The 21,264-nt window shown below is 37.9% G+C and overlaps 1 protein-coding gene across 3 annotated transcripts in view; it reads left to right on the forward strand.

The window, feature by feature from the left end:
* LYPD6 (LY6/PLAUR domain containing 6) overlaps window positions 1-20,723 on the forward strand; it is a 143,146-nt gene extending 122,423 nt beyond the window's left edge. For all 3 annotated transcript variants that reach the window (XM_063790504.1, XM_016949809.4, XM_016949808.4), the window contains 2 exons: window positions 15,718-15,848; window positions 17,780-20,723. In XM_063790504.1, coding sequence (XP_063646574.1) covers window positions 15,718-15,848; window positions 17,780-17,947 — 299 coding nt within the window. In that variant the 3' untranslated portion in view covers window positions 17,948-20,723. The remainder of the gene's footprint in view (window positions 1-15,717; window positions 15,849-17,779) is intronic.
* The last annotated feature ends 541 nt before the right edge of the window (window positions 20,724-21,264 follow it).

Below are 21,264 nucleotides of genomic sequence, written 5' to 3' on the forward strand. Positions count from 1 at the left end.
GGTGTGTGATATAAGGGCGTTCTCCTCCATTACATTATTTGTGCCTCTGGTGCTTCCAGATTCATAGTACTATACTCCCTTCCTAGAAATGGGAGCTTAAGATGCTCTCCATAACTGACTCTGGTTGCTTTACTTGCTTGGCTTCCATTTCATCTTTGATCTCTGAGCACTTCCTTTGCAACAACTTTAATTTCATTAGCTACTCATTATAAATCTGTTCAATTTTCTTGATTTTGTGAACCAGAATGGAAAAGGATCTTGAAATCACATTACGTGAGGAGCCAGTTGAAGGAACTGATGATCTAAAACAAGAGTTGAATGTCGTGTGCTTGGATCTACATTTGCCCATGACTTTTCTCTGTGCTGCAAGATGAAAAGATCCTAGAGAGAGGGACTGTAAAAATGGTTATTAAAAGTCTATGGAATTAAATGTGAAGTCAAAGACATTAGTTTTTAAAAAGGCTTGTTTTGTGGAGGATAGCTAAGCCGAAGACATTATGTTCCTTCTTAATTATGAAGTACAGATGCCTCCCTCTAAGGCAAAATCTCCATTTGAAAATACTGCTGATATATAATCAGAAAAAGAAGATTCTTGAGTTAGAGGACACATATTCTTTTGGCTCCAGCTTCTATGCTCTTCACTGTTTTTCTGTAAAAGTAAAGAAAAAGCTGGACATATCCCTTGATGGCTTTTTCCAGATTGGTTGCCTGATGGTTCTTGCTACAAGCAGGAAATGTAAATGTGATCCTCAGCTCAACTGAAGACAAGACCATAGTTACAAATTTTCAGGAACGATTTCTTTATTGTTGACTTTTTTCAGACATAGCCCAGGCAGAAACAGACAACCTTTGTGTTTGACTTAACCTAAGGGTGGAATTTTCTTCCTTTTAGGCAATTTTACAGTTAGAATATAGCCCTCCAATTTTTTTTCATTTATACAGGAGTCTCTGTTGTCTCTCTGAATCCCATGGGGACCCAACGCCTTGCAATTTATTATGGCTTATCTTTTAACATTGTTCTTTCCCTAGGATAGAGAAATCAGTACCTTATCCAGTGTTGGCCCTTGACACTTTCCTTTCTGGAGAATTCATTTGTAATTTACAAAAAGTGCTGGTTACATTTTATCCAACACTTCTGGCTGCTATGTAATAAGATGTTTTTCAGATGATCTCTCATCATATTATTGTCATATTGCTAAGTGAAAGTCTTAGACATCCTCCTTTTTAAAAGTAATTTTAAAGTAAAGTTGAATATACATACCACAAAGTGAAGAGATCATAAGTGCACAATTTGTGAATGTTTACAAAGTGAACATGCTGTGTTTCTACCCATATGAAGCAATAGAACCCCAGAGGCTGCTAGGGTGCCCCAGTCATTATACTCCATCCCCAAAGGTAACAATGTTGAGACTGTTATCATTGAGCGTCATATATGTGGAGTTGTATAGAATGTACTCCTTGCTTTCAAACATTATGTATGTGACATTCCTCCATGTCTTTTTGAGCAACAAAGTCATGTTTTCTCAGGGATGTATAGTAGATCATTATATGAATATACCAAAATTCATCTATTCCACTATTGAAGGACATTTGGATTGTTTCCAGTTTCTTAATACTATGAACATTCTTCTCTATGTCTTGTGGTACGTGTTCATATGCGTTTCTGCTAGGTCTTTCCCAGAAGTGGGATTGCTAGGCATGGGGCATGTAAGCGTTGGCTTTACTAGATACTGCCTGACTGTTTGCAAAATGACAGTACCACTTATAATCTCACCAGCAGTGCATGCAAGTGCTAGTTGCTGCACAATCTTGCCAACACCTAGTATTGACAGAAACAATAGAAGGTAGAAGTTAACCAGATGACATTTTTAAAGTGCTGAAAGTAAATAACTGGCATCCTGGAATTCTATGTGGAGACCATCAGTCTCGCTTCTCTGAACCTCATTTCTCCTGCGGCTGCCCTGCTAGCTCTGATCTCCTGTTTGTGCTCCCAGTCCCCTTGAGACCGATGAAGGTGCTGCCCTACTTCTCTGCCCCTTAGCAGAGCTTTCTGCTTGGTTTTTCAGCCTCTCCACCTGTGCAATTTTTGAATCAGCAAATGCCTCGAGGGGAGAACAGGTATAGAATGTCAGGCACCACTCAGGGGGCTTGTCTTTTCTCTGGTACCTTGCTCTTTAAATCTAGTCTACAGCGGCAGGCCTGTGCTTTCACACAGATTTTTTGTTGTTTACATTTTAATTGGCTATTTTAATTTTATTCTGTTTCTTGGTAAGACAATGTAAGCCATCCCATTTCAGCTGGCATTATAATTCTCGGAATTAGTCTTAGAACTTTTCTAGCAAGTTTTTTTTTTTTTTTTTGAGACAGAGTCTTGCTGTATTGCCCAGGCTAGAGTGCAGTGGCACGATCTCAGCTCACTGCAAGCTCCGCCTCCCGGGTTCACGCCATTCTTCTGCCTCAGCCTCCCGAGTAGCTGGGACTACAGGCGCCCACCACCACACCCAACTAATTTTGTGTATTTTTAGTAGACATGGGGTTTCACCATGTTAGCCAGGATGGTCTCGATCTCCTGACCTTGTGATCCACCCACCTCGGCCTCCCAAAGTGCTGGGATTATAGGTGTGAGCCACCATGCCTGGCCTCCAGCAAGTTTTTAACCTTAAGTTCTATCAGCCTATACAAGACTTTTTTTCGTACACTGAGAGCATCTAACCTTCTCCAATTCACAATATTTTGTCCAAATATATTTTACAAATCCATTGCCTCAGCTGGGATGCTTCCATTTGATGGTCTGCCTTATCACTTTTATCCTGATCACTGTTCACCATAAAGTCCTGTCTATCCTCACCACCTTTGCATACCTTCCCAGCTGCCTTTTTGGAGTTGGCCTTGGTAATAAATACATTGCCTCCTGAATTTCAGTGATTAGTTTTAAAAGAAGTTCCTCCAGTGAGAGGTTCATTAAGAAATGTGGATGAATATTTTTTAAAAGAAAATAGGGAACTCTCCATTTGGCAGCTTCCTCAAAAGGTGCTGACTTCAGGGTAGAGGAGACTAACCAGTTATGATTCAGTCAGTTTGATGAGCATTTATTTGTTTTTAATTTCTGCCTTGAGGAATTTTTTACTTGGAACAAGAGGAGAAAACACATCTTTTTAAAAGATCTATGGAGAATAATTGTTAAGAGCAGAAAAGCCAAAACAATAATCTGGTGCCTGAAAGCAGAGACTGTAGTAATTACTAATTAGGGTAAGTTTAAAATAATTCAGTTTATCTGCAACTCAATTTGTAGTTCATCCTTTTCTTGAGTCTATTTTCTTTCATCTTGGGCTCTTTTTTTCTTTCGCTTTCAATTTTACTGAACTTTGAAGTATAATGTACATACCAAATAGTAAATAGCATGATGGACTTTCACAAATTGAATACTCCATGTAAGCAGCACCCTGATTAAGAAATGACCAGCATCTTAGAAGCTCCTCGCATGCCTGTTTTCAGTCACTTTTCCTACCACCAAGGGTTGCTGTTATAGACTGACTTGTGTCCTTCCCATTTTTCCCCCTACCTGCTCTCAAATTCTTATGTTGAAGTCTTAACCTTTAGTACCTCAGAATGAGACCATATTTGGAAATAGTCTTTAGAGAGGTAATTAAGTGAGGTCATTCAGGTGGGCCCTGATCCAGTCTGACAAGCATCCTTATAAGAAGAGATTGGAACACAGACAGGAACCAAGGGAAGCTGTTGTGAAGACGCAAGGAAAAGACTGCCCAAAAAGAGAGGCCTCAGAAGAAACCAGCCTTGGCCAACACCTTGATTTTCAATTTCTAGCCTCCAGGACTGTGAGAAAACCTTTGTTTAAGCATTCATTCGGTGGTTTTTTTATGGCAACCCTGGAAACTAATATAGTTACCCTCCTAATTTCCAGTAGTGTAGGTTAATTTTGTCTTACTGGGTTCTTTGTAGAAGTGGAATCATACAGTATAACTCTTTTGTGTCTGACTTCTTTCACTCAATATTATGTGAGATTCATCCATTTCGTTAGATTTAGTTGTAATCCATTCATTCTCATTGTTATGGGAACAGATACTATAATTTATTCATTCTGTTGCTAATTAACATTTTTACAGAGTGTTTGTACAAATAGTTCTTCTATGTGCGTTCTAGGACTTATCATTCCTGTTGGATGTATATTGAGGAATAGAATTTTAGCTTCATAGAATATGCATAGGTTTACTTTTAGTAGTCCTGGCAAACAATTTTGAGAAGTCATGATAGTATATGAAAATTGCACTACTGGTAGAAGTGTAGTATTATTTCTCTTTTAAATTTGATGAGACTATTCAAATTCAATGGAAGATATGTTATAGACGTCGTAGAACTAAATTAAAATGTTTTAATTTGGTTCAACTTTGAATGGAAGAGCTTAGCTAGATATATTCTTCCTACCCATCCATCTCTGCTGGTAATACAGAGTTTATTAGAGATTAAATGCCTGCTATTGTGTGCAATGCCCTGTGTTATATGTTGGAGGGAATGCAGACACCAACAAGAATGGGCCTGATTCTCAAGATTATAATGTATAATACAACAGTAGATCTCAACCAGGAGCAATTCCCTCTTCCCTGCCCAAAGTATATTTGTCAATGACTGGAGACATTCTTAGTTGTTACTGTTGGCAGTGACATTGGCATCTAGTGAGAAGAGGCTGTTGGATGCTTTAAATGTCCTACAATTCACAGAGCAGTCTGCCCAAAACAAAATTATCTAGCCCAAAAATGTCAGAAGCTGAAAACTCCCGTTTCTGGAAAGATGGAGTGGATGTACTTTTCTATTCCTCCTGCTAAGTATGACAAAAAATTCTGAACATTATTTATTAAAAAGCAAACCAAAGACATGAAAAGACTCTGAAAGGTGTAAAGAAAATGACAGACTAGGGACTTCAAGACTCAAGGAACAACACAGTGCTGAGTTCACTAGGTTTTCTTTCAGTCTCATATATTCTAGACTTGAAGCTAAAGAAGTCAACATCCTGCAAATGCCATAGGCACTGGCAAAATAACCCCCCAACAGAAGTTTGCTCTCTAGCAAAAGGACCAGGAAGGGGGAAGCCTAGAAAGATAACTTTTAGACAATAGCTGTTCTACTGCAGCAAAACACTATGGAAAAAACTGTAGCCCCAATCCCATACCAGTAGAGGCTGAATGGAAAGCCTTGACTTCATCCTCAATAGGCTGTAATGAGATGTCCCAACCTTTCTGCTTGGGATTGTGTCAGAGAAGGACAAGTAAAGGTGACATTTGTCCCTCCCCACCAGGCAGTAACAAGGTCTCTTCCACAGTGTCAGTGGAGACCGTGTTAGGGAGCCTAGACTTTCACCTCCACCAGCAACAATGAGATGCCTCTACTTTCCCCTGACCAAGGTTGTGTCAAAGGAGGCTTAATGGAGAGTCAAGACTTCACCCTTCACCGCCACCCATTGGTATTGAGGCTACAACACATCTCCCATCCCATGGCATCAGTAGAGGCTACATGGGAAGCATTAATGAGGCACTCTTACCACTCTCAAACAGGGAGTATAAGATCAAGAGTGTCCTAACATAATAACAATATGTCCAGGCTTCAATAAAAAAAACCCGCTTGTCATACCAGGAAGATCTCAAACTGAATGAAAAATAGCAATCAATAGACACCAACACCAAGATAAATAGAGATGTTAGAATTATCTGGCAGGGATTTTAAAGCAGCCATAATAAAAATGTTTCAGTAAGTAATAACAAACACACTTGAAACAAATTTTTAAAATCTCATCAAAGATACAGAAAATATAAAGGAGAACCAAATGGAAATTGTAGAATTGTAACATAATGTAGCTGAAATAAAAATCTCAATAGATGGGCTCAACAGCAGAATGGAAGGAACAAAGGGAAGAATTAGTGATGAATTTGGAAAATAGAGCAATAAAAATTATCCAATCTGAACAACAGATAGAAAATAGGCTGAGGGGAAAGAAACCTCTACAGAGCCTCAGAGATCTATGGAGCTGTAACAAATGTTTTAACACTACATCATCAGAGTTTCAAGAGAACAATAGAAAGAGGGTGAAGCTGAAAAAAGTACTCAAAGAATTAGCAGCTAAAAGTTTTTCTAAGAAGCTTAGCAAACCCCAAAGAGGACAAAACTAAAGCAATCCACACAAAACACATAATAATAAAACTTCTAAAAACAAAGTGTCTTGAAATAGCAAGAGAAAAAGAACATCTGATATGAGAAACATTAGTTGAATGAAACGTTTTCATCAGAAACTATGGAGGCCAGAAGTCAATGGTACAATATTTTCCAACTGTTAAAAAAAGCTATCAATGCTGAATCTTATATTCAGAGAAAATATCCTTCAGGAATGTGAAGAAATTAAGACATTTTCAGGGGAAGGAAAACTGAGAGAATTTGTCACTAGCAGACCTACCTTAAAAGAATGGCTGAAGGAAGCTCTATATGCAGAAAGGAAATGATAAAAGAAGGAAACTTGAAACATCAGAAAGGAAGAAAAAACTTAGTAAACCTACTTGATACTACAATGCAGTACAACAGAATGTCCTTCTTCTCTTGAGTTTTCTGAATTATGTTTGACAGTTGAAGCAAAAATTATAATGCTGTCTGATGTGGTTCTAAATATATTGTAGAGGATTATTTAATACAATTATATTACGGCCAGGCACAGTGGCTTATGCCTGTAATCCCAGCACTTTGGGAGACCAAGGCAGGTAGATCACCTGAGGTCAGGAGTTCAAGACCAGCCTGATCAGGTTGATGAAACCCCATCTCTACTAAAAATACAAAAATTAGCCAGGCTTGGTGGCAGGCACCTGTAGTCCCAGCTACTCGGGAGGCTGAGGCAGGAGAATCACTTGAATCTGGGAGGTGGAGGTTACAGTGAGCCAAGATCACACCACTGCACTCTAGCCTGGGTGACAGAGCAAGACTTCGTCTCAAAAAAAAAAAAAAAATTATTACAAACAAGTGAAGGTATTAGGGCATAAAAAGAGGTAAGTTTTGTACACTTCACTTTAATTGGTAAAATTATGATGCCAGCAGGATGTGATGTTTTGCATATAATTTAATACCTAGCGCAACAATTTTAAAAAGAGATATACTCAAAAGCACTGTAGATAAATCACAATGGAATTCTAAAAAACATTGATGTAACCCATAGGAATGTAAGAAAAAACAAAAACAATACAGAAAACAACAAAATTTGTCTTACCATATCAATAACTACCTTAAATGTAAATGGCATAAATATACAAAATAAATGAAATGTATTGACAGAATATGTTAAACCATGACCCAAATATATGTCATCTGTAATAAATTTACTTCAAAATAATTATATAAGCAAATTAAGAGAATGGAAAAAGATAGTAGGGAAACATTAATCAAAAGACTTCAGTGCAAATAAAATTACCAGAGGCAGAGAGGAACATTATAGCATGATTAAAAAGAAGCCCATCCACTAAGAAGATATAGCAATCTTAAGTATATAAGCATCACATAACAGAGCTGAAAAATATGTGCAACAGAATAATATAAAGGAAAGGAGGAATAGATAAATCTACAATTATAGTTGGAGACTTCAACACCACTCTTTCAAAAACTGATAGAACTACAGAAAGAAAATCAGCAAAGATATAGAAGAATTCAACAGCACCATTAACCAACAGAATCTAATTGACATTTACAGAACACTCCATCCAGCAACACCAGAATATACATGGTTTTCAAGTGACCATGGAACACATACCAAAATAAACTATATCCTGAGCCATAAAGCAAACCTCAACAAACTTTTAAAAACTGAAATCATACAGAGTGTTTTCTGACACAATAGAATTAAACTAGAGATCAATGACAGAAAGATAAAAGGAAGATCACCAAACACTTGGAAACTAAACAGTGCACATCTAAATAATCCACAGATCAAAGATAAAGTCTTAAGGGAAATTTAAAAGACAGTGAACTGAATGAAATTAAAACGTATGAAAATTTGTAGGACACAGCAAAAACAATGCTGAGACCGAAATTTATAGCACTATATGCACATATTTAAAAACAGGAAAATCAATTCTCTAAGCTCACACATCAGGAAGATGAAAAAGGAAGAGAAAAACAAACCAAAAGTCAAACAAAACAAGACTAAGCAAAAATCAGGAAATATAATAATGATAAGAATAAAACTCAATGAGAATACATATACTAAAACATTTCATTGTACACCATAAACATACAATTTTTTTCAATTAAAATCAATGGAGAAAAACATTAAGGTACTAAGAAAAGGAAAATAAGGGAATAGTATGAACAACTCAAAAACATAAGTTTGACAAGTTAAATGAAATGGACCATAACTCAAAAAACAAAGTACCACAATTCACTAAAAATGAGATAAATAGTCCTATAACTCCTAAGAATTTTTTTTTATAACTTAAAAACACTCATAAAAGAACTCTTCAGGCCCAAATAATTTCACTGGAGAATTTTACCAAGTTTTAGTAGAGGAATTAACACCAATTCTACATAAAATCTTCCAGAAAATGAAAGAGAAGGGGGAATACTCAATTCATTTTATCAAGCTGGAGTTACCCTGATACCAAAACCAGACCAACACAGCACCAAACAAACAAACAAGCAAACAAATACAAAATTCCAATCTATTATTTTTTTATGAATATAGACACTAAAGTTCTTAACAAAATATTGGCAAATAGAATGTAGCAATATATGAAAAGAATTATGCACCATGACAAAGTGGGGCTTAGTCCACAGATACACGGCTGGTTTAATCTCTGAAAATCAACCAATATAATCCACAGTGTTAATAGGCTAAAGATGAAAAATCACATGTTCATATCAACCAATGTAAAAAAATTGGCAAAATTAAACACCATTTATGATTAAAACCTCTCAGAAAAATAGGAATAGCGAGAAACTTCTTCAACTTGATAAGATCGATTAAAAACCTACCACTAACATTATGCTTAATGGTAAAAGACTGCATGCATTCCTGCTAAGACAGAGAACTAGGCAATTATGTCTGCTTTCCCTACTTTTATTTAGTGCAATCCTGTAGATTCTAGCATGTGCAATAAGACAAGAAAAGTAAATAAAAGACATACAGATTGGAAAGGGAAATATGACTGTCGTTTTTCACAGACAACATGATTTCTATGTAGAAAATTCCAACAAATCTAAAGAGAATTCCTGGAACTAACAAATGAGTTCAGCAAGGTCATAGGATATAAGATAAATTGAGAACTCAATTGTGTTTATGCTATCAATTAACATGTGGACACTGAAATTTAAAATATCCCATTTATATATACCATTTAAAAATATACCATTTAAAATATAGCATTATATTGCTCAGAAGAATTAAATACTTCCAGGTAAATCTAAGCAAAACATGTATAGGACTTGTAAGCTGAAAATTACAAAACATCAATGAAAAAAATAAAATTTAAATAAATGGAAAGACCATGTTCATAGATTGAAAGACAGCATAGTAAAATGTCAGTTCTCTACAGATTGTTATATAGGTTTAACACAATTCCTGTCAAAATCCCAGGAAGATTTTTTTTTTTTTTTAGATATAGACAAAAGTGTTCTACAGTTTATATGGAAAGATAAGAAACTGGTATAGCTAAAACGATTTTGAAAAAGAAGACTAAAGTGGAAGGAATCAAACTACCCTATTTCAGGATTTAATATACAGCTGTAGTAATCAAGACTGCGGTACTGACAGAGAAATAGACATAGATCAATTAAACAGAATAAATAGACCTTAAAAATATGCCCATCTAATTTTTAACAAAGGTGTAAAAGCAATTCAGTGGAGGAAAGACAGCCTTTTTAACAAATGGTACTGGAGGAACTGGACATTCACAGGCAAAAAATGAATCTCAGCCTAAGTCTCACACTTTTTACGAAAGTTAAAGTGAATCACAGACTTAAATGTGAAATATAAAAACATACAGCATTTAGGAAAAAATAGAAGAAAATCTTCATAAATCTAGGGCTAGGTGAGGTTCTTAGACTTAATACCAAAAGCATGACTCATAAAAGAAAAAATAATAAATTAGACTTCATCAAAATTTAAAACTTTTTAACCCTGCACAAGACGCTGTTAAGAGAATGAAAATGCAAGCTATGAAATGGGAAAAATATTTGCAAATCACATATCTGACAAAGAACTGCTATCTAGAATATATAAATAATTTTCAGAACACACCAGTAAACAAAATACATAATTAGAAAATAGGAAAAATATGAACAGACATTTCACCAAAGAAGATAACCAGATGGCAAATAAACACATGAAAACATTTAACATCATTAGCCATAAGGGAAATGCAAATTTCAAACATGAGATATTATGATACTTCTATCAGAATACCTAAAATAAAGAATAGGAAAAATGCCACATGCTAGTAAAAAGGAGGAGAAACTAGATCACTCAATACATTGTTGGTAGGAATATAAAATGTTACAGCCACTCTGGAAAGCAGCTTGACAGTTTCTTAAACAACTAAACATGCAACTACCATATAACCCAGCAGTTTCACTTCTGGTCACTCATACAGAGAAGTAAAAAGTTATATTCACACAGCAACCTCTACACAAATGTTCATGGTAGCTTTATTAATAATATCTCTAAACTGGAAACAAACCTGGATGTCCTTTCAATGGCTGAATGGTTAAACCAACTTTAGTACATCTATGCCGTGGAATACTACTCAGCAATAAAAGTTAACAAACTCTTAAAAATTAACAAACCCAGTGAATAAGACTGAGTGAAAATGCCCAGTTCCAAAATATTACATGTTGTGTGACTCATTTATATAACATTCTCAAAATGACAAAATTATAGAAATGCAGTACCGTTTAGTGGTTGCCAAGGGTTAGGGAAGGGGTGGGGGCAGGAGGGAAGAGGGTGTGACTATAAAAGATCAACATGAGGGATCCTTATGGCTGTGGAAAAGTTCTGTATCTTGATTGGGTTAATGTCAATATCACAGTTGTGATATTATACCATAGTTTTGCAGTTGTTACCATTTGGGGAAACCAGGTAAAAGGTGTAGAGGATCTCCTATTATTAATATTCCTTACAAATGCATGGGAATCTACAGTTATCTCAAAATAATAGGTTAAATTAAAAAAAACAGTTTAAACACAAAAAGTCAATTGTTTTGATCAGGAACCGTGATCTAGAAGAAAAGCCAGATATCCCAAATGAGAAAGTTAAGAAGGACTGAGACAACATGGAGAAGAGAGAAGATTAGCATTGACCTGGTTGGGAGGAAGATCAGGAAGATTTCTCAGAATTTATCACATTTGGATTGAGCCTTGAAGAATATCAGGTGTCCAGGAGTAGAAGATAGGAAAAAATATGCAGACCATGCTAAGGATGCACATTTTTCATCGTGCATGGTCAAAAGTTGTGGTACTATGTCTCAAGGTATATACGAGGCAATGAGGAGATAGTTTGGAGCCTCCATCAAGGAGAACCGTGAGTAATGAGGGCTGAGTTTCAAATACCAAGCTCTGAGTTAGAAATTAAATTAACTGATGATTCTATCAGGGAAGCGCAGTTACTCCAATGCACTTGACACACAGCTTCAGGAGCAGAGAGAGCAATGGCCTATTCGCAAGCCACTCAGGCAGGCCAAATAAGCCTAGTAATTCAGCAATCAGGATTCCTTGACAATTAGGTGGCATTCATGCTTTTGCGCGTGGTGGGTTGCGTGTCAGAGACAAAACAAGAAACAATGAGGTCCGGAATTGAGGAAATGGAAAATGGAACAGAAAAGACCAGATGGATAATGGAGACATTTCAGAAGACTTGGAGACTCCCAGATTAGGGAGAAAAGTCTGAGCTGATTCCAGATTTCTAGTTCAAGTTACTGGAGAAGATGGAGGTACAATATCCCAGGAGGTCCCTTCCTGAGATAGACACATGTGAAGATAAAAAGATGCAAGGGGGAGGGAGATAATGCATTGGGTTGAGACACATCAGGTGTGAGGTAATGCTGGAAGTGTCCAGAAAATAGTTGGTAATTTGGTTCTACAGTTCAGGAAAAAGGGTCAGACTGAACACATGGCATGAGAAGTTTGATGAGGCCACTTGAGTGAGAAGAGGTTCAAGGACAGAACATGGGAGAATATCGACATTCATATTAGGGAAAGTGTTGAAAGTGGAGAGAACAGAGATTAGGAGAACATCTGGAAGACAGAACTCTGAAGTCTAGGATGGAGAGTCCCACAGATGAGATTATCCATAGTAGAGTCCCAGAGTCACAAAGAGATCCTACAGGGTCAGACATGGGAAAAGAGCATGGAATTTGATGCGTAGGGAACAGTCGTTGCAGGGGAGTAGTGTGGCAGAAGTGAAGAGCTGTGTGAACAGTAAGGAATGGGGGCAGGGAGAGAGCAGGCAGCTGCGACTGGCCTTTCATTTTTCAGTATAATTCATAATATTACTATTAAAGTATTTTCCTACCATTAATTTTCTTGCACCTGGAAAATTATTCTCTAGCATCATTTTTATCAACCTGTATGTTTGTGAAGAAACTAAAACAAGCAGAACCATGAAGAATAATTGAGTGGCAAGAAAGCCTTTTATAAGAAAGTTGGACATTTGTAATGTCTCAATTCAAATCATCTTATGTATGTTTTGTTTAAATATAGTTTCTGTTATTAAAAACAATGATGGTGGGTAAATGAAAGTTTGCAATTTAGCTTTGGATTACTTTTAACTTTCAGAACTAGATTATGAACTCTGTGTGCATGCGTGCACATGGGTGTGAATTTCATAAAAATTATATTTTCCAATTGTTGATGAAGTTCTCTTTCCCATTTCTGATTTTAGTTGAATGCCTGTTAATCTAATAGTAAAAGAGTTTTGTTTCACAACCTCTGGGAATACCATGTAGTTGCAGAATATGAGATTTTAGAGACTGAAACTAATCTGGTGGAAATTCAAATTCATCTTTTATCTTTTAGATAAAAGCCTTTGAAATCCTTTTAGTGTGAAGTGATCAGCAGGCTTGATTCTCATATTACCTCATTACTAACCCAAGGAGTTTTCAAAATGCATAGAGAACAATGCTCTGTGGCTGAAACTAGGTTTTTATCACTACTCCAGTCCAGTGATAAGCCAAATGTGGCCCACCTAGTTCTACTTGGGAAATTCTGCCTGCTCACCCTGATATACCTTTGGAGATCATGAGATCACAACACATATAGAAGGTTCTCATAAGTTGTGCACTGAAGAAACCTGTTCAAGTTTATTTGAGCATTTTCAAAACTTCTTAAACCACAGAACCTTTTTCCACATTAACATTTCATAACTCACCTAGGGTTTTTGTAAGATAAGAAGTGGAATAAATGCTTTTGAAGGATTGATGCTTCAGCACTGAGGTCTGTACTGCTGGAAGTGATGGCAGTGTTCTTCATATATTTTTGTTTCATGGATTGGACTGGGTGAAGTACAAGAAAAACTTCTTACTGCACTGATCTCCCTTCTACCCCCAGAATGGCAAAAAATCAGCTTATTAGGTACTAAGGTTTTGCATGTGTTCCTGAAAAATTATTTTTATCAGTTGTTGCATCTACTGTCATTCAATGGAATACGCTCTCCATTATGTATAAGATATTTTGTTAAAGATAGAAAAGTATGAACAAAGAAGTAGTCATATCAAGTTCACCAATTATTATTTTAAGGCTTACTTAAAACAGGATAATTCACTACTTGGGGGAAAAGGCTAATTTCCAAAACTGCAGCTATGTAGTGATTTACTTATTCCATAAGCCTATGATCTTATCTGCTCGGATTTACATTTGGAGCAGTAAAACCTCTGGCAGCTGCTCTTAGCTGTCTGCATGAAGAGGAGACAGGAGATAAGAACATTCCTGATTTTATTGCTTTCTAGAACATTTGAAGTTGGGGTGGGGGTGGGAAAGATGAACCTATTGTGACCATAAACGTCCATTGAGTCTGATACCAAAGAAGTAAACCAGTCCTCTTAGAAGATGTGGTAAATCTCCCAGGCCACTGGCCTCCATTTGTCAAAACCTGTTAAGGCTTAAAAAAGAGGAGAGCTGTGGCCTCTTCTTCAACAGAAAAGCAATCACTCCAATGTTAAGGTAGTTTAGGGCTTTGGGAGAATTATTGCCAGGTAGAAAACTTTCAACTCTTCTTATTGTGAGCTCCCCAGATGACCTTACCCTACTCCCAAAGAGCTCCGTAGGACCCTGGGCAACCTTGGAGCAAGCTTCAGCCCAATCCAACTAACAATTCCAGCTGGGATGCAGTGTGGGACAGCATTTAGGGGAGGGTGTTGCCACAGACTCTGCCCAGGCACACCCGCCAATAGCATCACCACTGGGAAAGTGGCAGCTCTTAGTACGACTTAATTGGAGACCATTTGGGATTCCTGTCAGGTGAGGGTCTCTAGGAAGACTGTTAAAACCCCTGAGTTTTGATGACTTCCAGAATGTGTTGAAGGGTCTGTATTAGCTCATTCTCAAGACCTAAAATTTTCTTATGCTTTCTTCTTTGGACATTAGTTCTTCAGTTAAAAACTGCTAAAATCATGACAGAATCTGGTGGGGGAGGGGGGAGGAATTTTTATTGCCTAATAAATAATCTCATAGGAGGTCATAATTCCATATTAGCCACTAAATATCTGAAATGTATAAAGCATGCAAAGTTGGATCCAAGATGTGGATGAAAAACAGCTCGGTGACATTTCTTAAGAATTATTCATTTTCTTTTTTAATGTGAAAGTAGAGCAAGAACATTCTCCTAAATCCCAGACTTAGAGAGCTGAACATTGCCTGGAGGCCTTAAAGAATTACATTGACAAAGCCATTTTTCTTTAGTTTTTAAATTACACATTAAAAGTTCCCCAAAGAATTTTGGAAGAGATCTCAAGCTTTCAGTTTCATTAGACATAGAGGGACCTCTGGAAACTCCCATCATGGTCTTCATCTGTTGTCCTAGGAAGACACTGAAATCATGCTAGGGAGAAACGGAGCTCCTCAATTTTGGAAAAATGTTCATTATTGTTTCAGTCTTCATCTGTAATATACCCTGGACCCAGCTATGCTCATTGGCACAAAGTTTTAAATTGTTCTGCTCTTGTGAATAGCTGCTTCCCCCCAACACACACACACACACACACACACACACACACACACACACACATACACCAGCCACTGCTGTAGTGTTTTATCTCCTTGAGGACTACTGTTACCTGCCTAACTCATTTTAACCCTGAGTTCTTTGAATCTCTTTGTCCTTTCATCTTCCTTAAAATTGCTATGACTTATACCTCTTTAATCATCCCCCCAAAACCACTCATCCCCTAAAAATAAAAATCAGTCCAGTGGCAAAATTTGTTGAAAGGCAAGGAGAAACCATTGTGTCATGGTTTATGGGAATAATGCTGGGCAGAGAAATCAATATTCTTTGAAGGTTGTCCTCCTACCATGGCAAAGTGGAGCTCTCCAAAGAGGTCTTTGGGGTTGGACATAAACTCAAAGCAGTGCACATCTTATGTGCTATTAGGTCTTTTCTGGAATGATAATGCTGACACTCCTGTTATTTTCCTTTTAGGCAGGTTGGGTCAACATTTCCCATCTCAAATATATTTTCTCTGTTGACAGAGACCAGATACTGCTACACTCAGCACACAATGGAAGTCACAGGAAACAGTATCTCAGTCACCAAACGCTGTGTCCCACTGGAAGAGTGCTTATCCACTGGCTGCAGAGACTCCGAGCATGAAGGCCACAAGGTCTGGGCAACAGAGCAAGTGACCAGTACTACATAGCCAGCTGCCTTCTCTTCAGACATCTGCCAGTACTCATGAGCAGATTCTTACTCCCCCATGAAGGCTGTCTTTTGATTGTCTTTATGCTCTATGAAAAGACGCTTCCTTTCCTGTTTACTCTAAAAGAATACACATCTATACCAGAGCATAGGACAACTGATATAAATTGTGTAAACACACATCAAGAGGGTGTTCAGTGTTATTTTAATAACTTTCTTCACTCAGAGGAAAGTAATAAAGCTACCAGAAAAAAGAGGAGCAAGAGACCAGTTATGTCCATCACAGTGAAGCTTTGCAGATGTACCCAGTTCATTCATCACAGGAGGACCGAGGCAATTCAGCTTTGATAACTTTCTGTAAAGTAGGGCTCATGTTGTGACTGGGATGTCAGTTTGGGGAGGGTCTCCATTGGCTCTTGAGTCATTTGATAGGTGATGAGAGACCCATCTTGTGTGTTCGCTTAAGCTTCACCTGGTACCTGTAGAAGCCTGTACACGGAAACACATGGTGCCTATATACAGAAGCACTCAGTGTAAAATGAGCTTGGGAGGCAGCCTTGAAGGGGCATATAAAGAATCACAGAAAGGCAGCCTTGCCCTCTATACGTGTGTCTATACATGTCTATATGCTGTCTATACGTGTGACCTTAACATATCATGCTTTGGCCTTTATTTAGCAGCTGAACACTTCTCCTGCAGGTGGCCTTCCTGGTGGTTTGGGCAATGTCCATTCTCAATACCTGGGAACAGCACTGTCAGTAGGGCTTATTTTTCTTAAGAAGGCAGACACCTAATTTTCAAGCAACCTCTTGAATACACTAATAATTAAAATTTTAAATATAATCTGCCTATTCTGCTCCTGGTTCAAAATGAGTAAAACCAAAGGCTTTCCCTGACCTCTCCAGCAAATTGGACTTGATTCTGAGGAGTTACTATGGCCTCTTTACTAAGGAGAAAGTTAAGGATTAGAGAAGTTGGGTCATATGCTCGGTCACACAGCTGGTAAGTGACAGGCACAGAATTCCAACTCACCTCTGGTTTGGAGTCTACCTCCGCAACATTATACTGTCTTCCTGACACATGTCACTGTGACTAAAGACTCAAATCCCTGCAGGAAAATGACTGTATAGAATATTATTAATAACCATCCTATGACTAGGAATCACCTGGGAATCTTGTTAAAATGTATTCCTAATTCTTTGTCTGGGGCAAGGTTTGAGATTCTGCACTTGTAACAAACTCCTAGCTGATGTTGGAGCTGCTGGTCTGTACTTTGTGTAGCCATGCCCAAAGAAAGTTTTTGTCACTAACTCTGTGGGTTTATTTCTTTCTAATGATCCACGAGTAAGGTGGTGTAAAGCAGGAGTAACTGCATGAATGAAAACCCTTCAAACATTAACTCACCCAATGAGAATGGAGACACTTACACAAACAGTTCTATGAAAGTCAGTACTCAAGTTTAAATCACCCGGGTTGTTGCCACTTGACTCTCACTTGAAAACTTGGCAAATGAAGGCTTACCCTCTCTTCCTCAAGTAGTCAGAAAGAGCCTCATGGAAAAAGAAGGACGAGTTTCTTTATTCCCATTTTAAGGGCGAAAGAACTGAGGCCCAGGAAGGCTATACTATACACCTTTGTAAGAATAGTATGGGTGGAGGGTGTCAAAAACAAAACCTAGATCTCTTGAAGTTTGGCCTGGGGAGTTTTCATGTTGACCAGATTGCTTCTAGAAGAAATATTATCCCCAGCCTTCCTGAACGTAGAGTTGGCATCTCCTTTATAGATTAGGTAATTTTTACTTGCATCTTGCCATGTGGGCGACAGTGCCTTCAAAAACCCTGCCTCCTTCCAAGACATGCTGGCTTCTCATTATCTTTTTTTCTTCCTTTCTTTCAGGTCTGCACTTCTTGTTGTGAAGGAAATATCTGTAACTTGCCACTGCCCCGAAATGAAACTGATGCCACATTTGCCACGACGTCACCTATAAATCAGACAAATGGGCACCCACGCTGTATGTCAGTGATAGTGTCCTGCTTGTGGTTGTGGTTAGGGCTCATGTTATAGCGGCTCAGTGGCTCCATGTGTTAATAGCGATCCATGGGGATCTCGATGGTCCACAGACCTGCATGAGTCATTGGCCTGACAGTAATTACACATGTGAGACACAACACTCTTGGAGGTCATCACAGCCAAGCATTGCCACTTACCATGAGGAATAAATGTTGCTTCACTGTAGCCATTTTGAGTCTAACCAAGACTCATCAAAGCCTTCTGTCAGTACAGCCCAAGTTCCATACCATAAACCTTTGTTTTCATTCCAAGAAGTAGTTCTGCATTTATCGAGATCTGGGGTTCTTAATTTGGAAGAATACATGCATGAGATGCAGTAGGTCCTGAGACTGTAAGATATTAGGAGTATGTTATAGAGGCATGTATAGATGTGGGCTTTTCAGGAGAAAAGTAACCATTGGTTTAAATATAATCGTGAGTTCATTTGTAGCTTTAGAATTTTAAAACCTTGACTCCAAACTGAATGGACTATTTCCTTGGAAATTCTGACTGAGTCCCTGGAAGAGTAGTAATTCCAACAATTCCAGCCATTTGTTCAATTAATTTTCCCAACATTCTTCTCCCAGTGCTGGGAATCACATTCCCTCTGTTCTGTGCAGAAGACAAAAAGGCAATCATAAAAGTTTGTTATATTTGTGGGGATGCCTGGAGGAGGATTTTCCTCAACTTAATGGAGCCACTGTCCATAAAGTGGCTGTGTTATCCCTTCATATAATTGGTGAGATCGGCCTTCTCCTTGACTTGGCACCTAATTATGCTTCATGAGATCCTAGATTCCACCTGAGTCAATTGTGTCCAGAGCCCCAAACCAGAATGGAGTTGTTTTCCCCAGATATGGGGTTCTATTCAGCCATAGTTAATCTAGACAGAGGATTTTAGAATAAAAGGAAAAATGTGTGGAGATTAGTCCTAGTTCATTCTGAGGGCCGACTAAGTGGCTCGGCCAGCTTCTTACTCCATCTGCAGTTCATACTGCCAAAGAGCTCCCACTTCCAAATCCCCAGCGACTTTATGGAGAAGATTCTGCATTAAATTGTCTTTCGAATGATAGGGAAGCAAGGCATAATATGCGATGATGAGGAGAAAGTAGACCAGTGAGGTGACTGCAAGACTAACAAGGAGACTCAATGGGAAGTTTTTCTTTCTTTTAGATATTGCTTTTGAAGTAGATGGTAAAATTTTTGTCATCCTTCCTGTATTTTTTGTACCCCAAGTTACAATTTTTCTTCTTCCTTGTAAATAATTTAAACAGTATTTATTTTTGTAAGGCATAACTAGAAACTAAAATATATTCTAAAAAATTCATTATTCTGAACAAAGTGATCAAATTAGAATACATATTTTTCAACAGTGGTAGAGCTTTTAATATATGTTTATTGAAAGTTATCTATAATACTTGCACCAGTGTTGAAAAAAGTTAACATGTAGGCAAGAGGAATATGTTTGTCTCAAGGATTTTTCTCATGGTTTCCTCAGTGATGGTGTCCTGGAATTATTCAGGTGGTGACCATCACTGGTCTAAGTTTCTGTGCAGGGTTTTCGGATGTGTTTTTGTGAAACTTGTTAGAACCATGGCTAATAAAGAGGACAGTGTTGTCAGGGTCCATCTGCCCTCCATAGAAAAATGTCTGTGGCTCATAAAATGAGACTCCCTCAGGGACTAAATATGAACTGACAGCAGTAACTCTGACACAGAATAATCTAAATTGCATCAAATGGCCTTAATTCAGAGTTTGTTAGGCTTATCAATATGTTGCTTTTAATTGGGGTGGGAAAGTAGAGGGAGAGAAAGCAAGACATTTATTAAGCACCTCGTATGTGCCAGGCACTATGCTAAGCACTTTACATAAGTTAGGATTAATCCCTGCAAGAATCCTATAAGGAATGTTACTAGCATTTACACTTCCCAAATGAAGATACCAAAGCTCAAATGCAATGTTGTGAAGCTGTTTCCTTCAGATTTAGGTTATGTGGGATGATGTGGGATTGAAGAGGAAAGAAAGGTTGAATTATCCCCCTAGGAAGACTTTCAGGCCTGACTTCATAGGAATTCATCCATCTTATCATGTGGAGTTTATCTCACCCTGCTGTTGCAGGATGCCATTTGCATGTGTCCCCAGATGATGTTTTTTCTTTGGGGAGTAGGGGTTTGGCTTCCTCATTCATCCCTCTTGCTAAAAGAGGAGATAGTTGATGTTGCATCTAAAGATGCTATAAGACAATGAAAGTTTGATGTTGTACATACCTACAAGTACCATTTTTGTGCATGATTACACTCCACTGACGTCTTCCAAGTACTGCATGTGATTGAATAAGAAACAAGAAAGTGACCACACCAAAGCCTCCCTGGCTGGTGTACAGGGATCAGGTCCACAGTGGTGCAGATTCAACCACCACCCAGGGAGTGCTTTCAGACTCTGCATAGATGTTGCTGCATGCATCCCATGTGCCTGTCAGAATGGCTGTGTTTAATTCTCTTGAAAGAAAGTTATTTGCTCACTATCCCCAGCCTCAAGGAGCCAAGGAAGAGTCATTCACATGGAAGGACCAGGACTGGTCAGCCATCTGACCTTTCTACCACATTAAATTCTCCATTACATCTCACCATTGGTAATGGCTTAAGTGTAAAGAGCCATGATGTGTATATTAAGCTATGTGCCACATATTTATTTTTAGACTCTCCACAGCATTCATGTCAATATGGGATTAATGCCTAAACTTTGTAAATATTGTACAGTTTGTAAATCAATGAATAAAGGTTTTGAGTGTATCTTACCAGGCTCCTCCCTGCAAATGCACATGTCAGTCAATGATTAATGCACCCAGGTTATGTACAAGGCACTGGGCTTAGCACCACAGGGAACTTCCTTCCAGAGGCTCGCTTTCTAGTTGTGTAGACAAGAATATATGCATGAGAAGATACAAGACAATTCACCCATGCCAAATGATTCATACAGGCTGTTTAAGTACTGCAGAAAATAAAAGAAGGAAAGACTACCAGACTTTTCAATAAGGTCTACAGCTTCCCAAGAGCATGTCTTTGTTAAATCAGGAAATATAAAAATTATGTGTGTATGTGTATGTGTATATATATATACCACCCTATTAACTATTTTTAAATTGTATTCTATTTTGGGGGTTGTGTTAATGATGATGAACCAGAAAAGATTTTCTCTTGATGGTTTCTTCAACAGGAAACAAATATTGGAATAGTGTACATGTCATTTTTATCTATACAATGAATTTATTATATTTTTCTTAGTAAAGTGATAGACATTGAAAGCAAGCTTGAAAAATGTCAGCTTGTTTGT

This window comes from Pan troglodytes, chromosome 13 (genome assembly GCF_028858775.2).
Source record: "Pan troglodytes isolate AG18354 chromosome 13, NHGRI_mPanTro3-v2.0_pri, whole genome shotgun sequence".
NCBI classification, from domain to species: Eukaryota; Metazoa; Chordata; class Mammalia; order Primates; family Hominidae; genus Pan; species Pan troglodytes.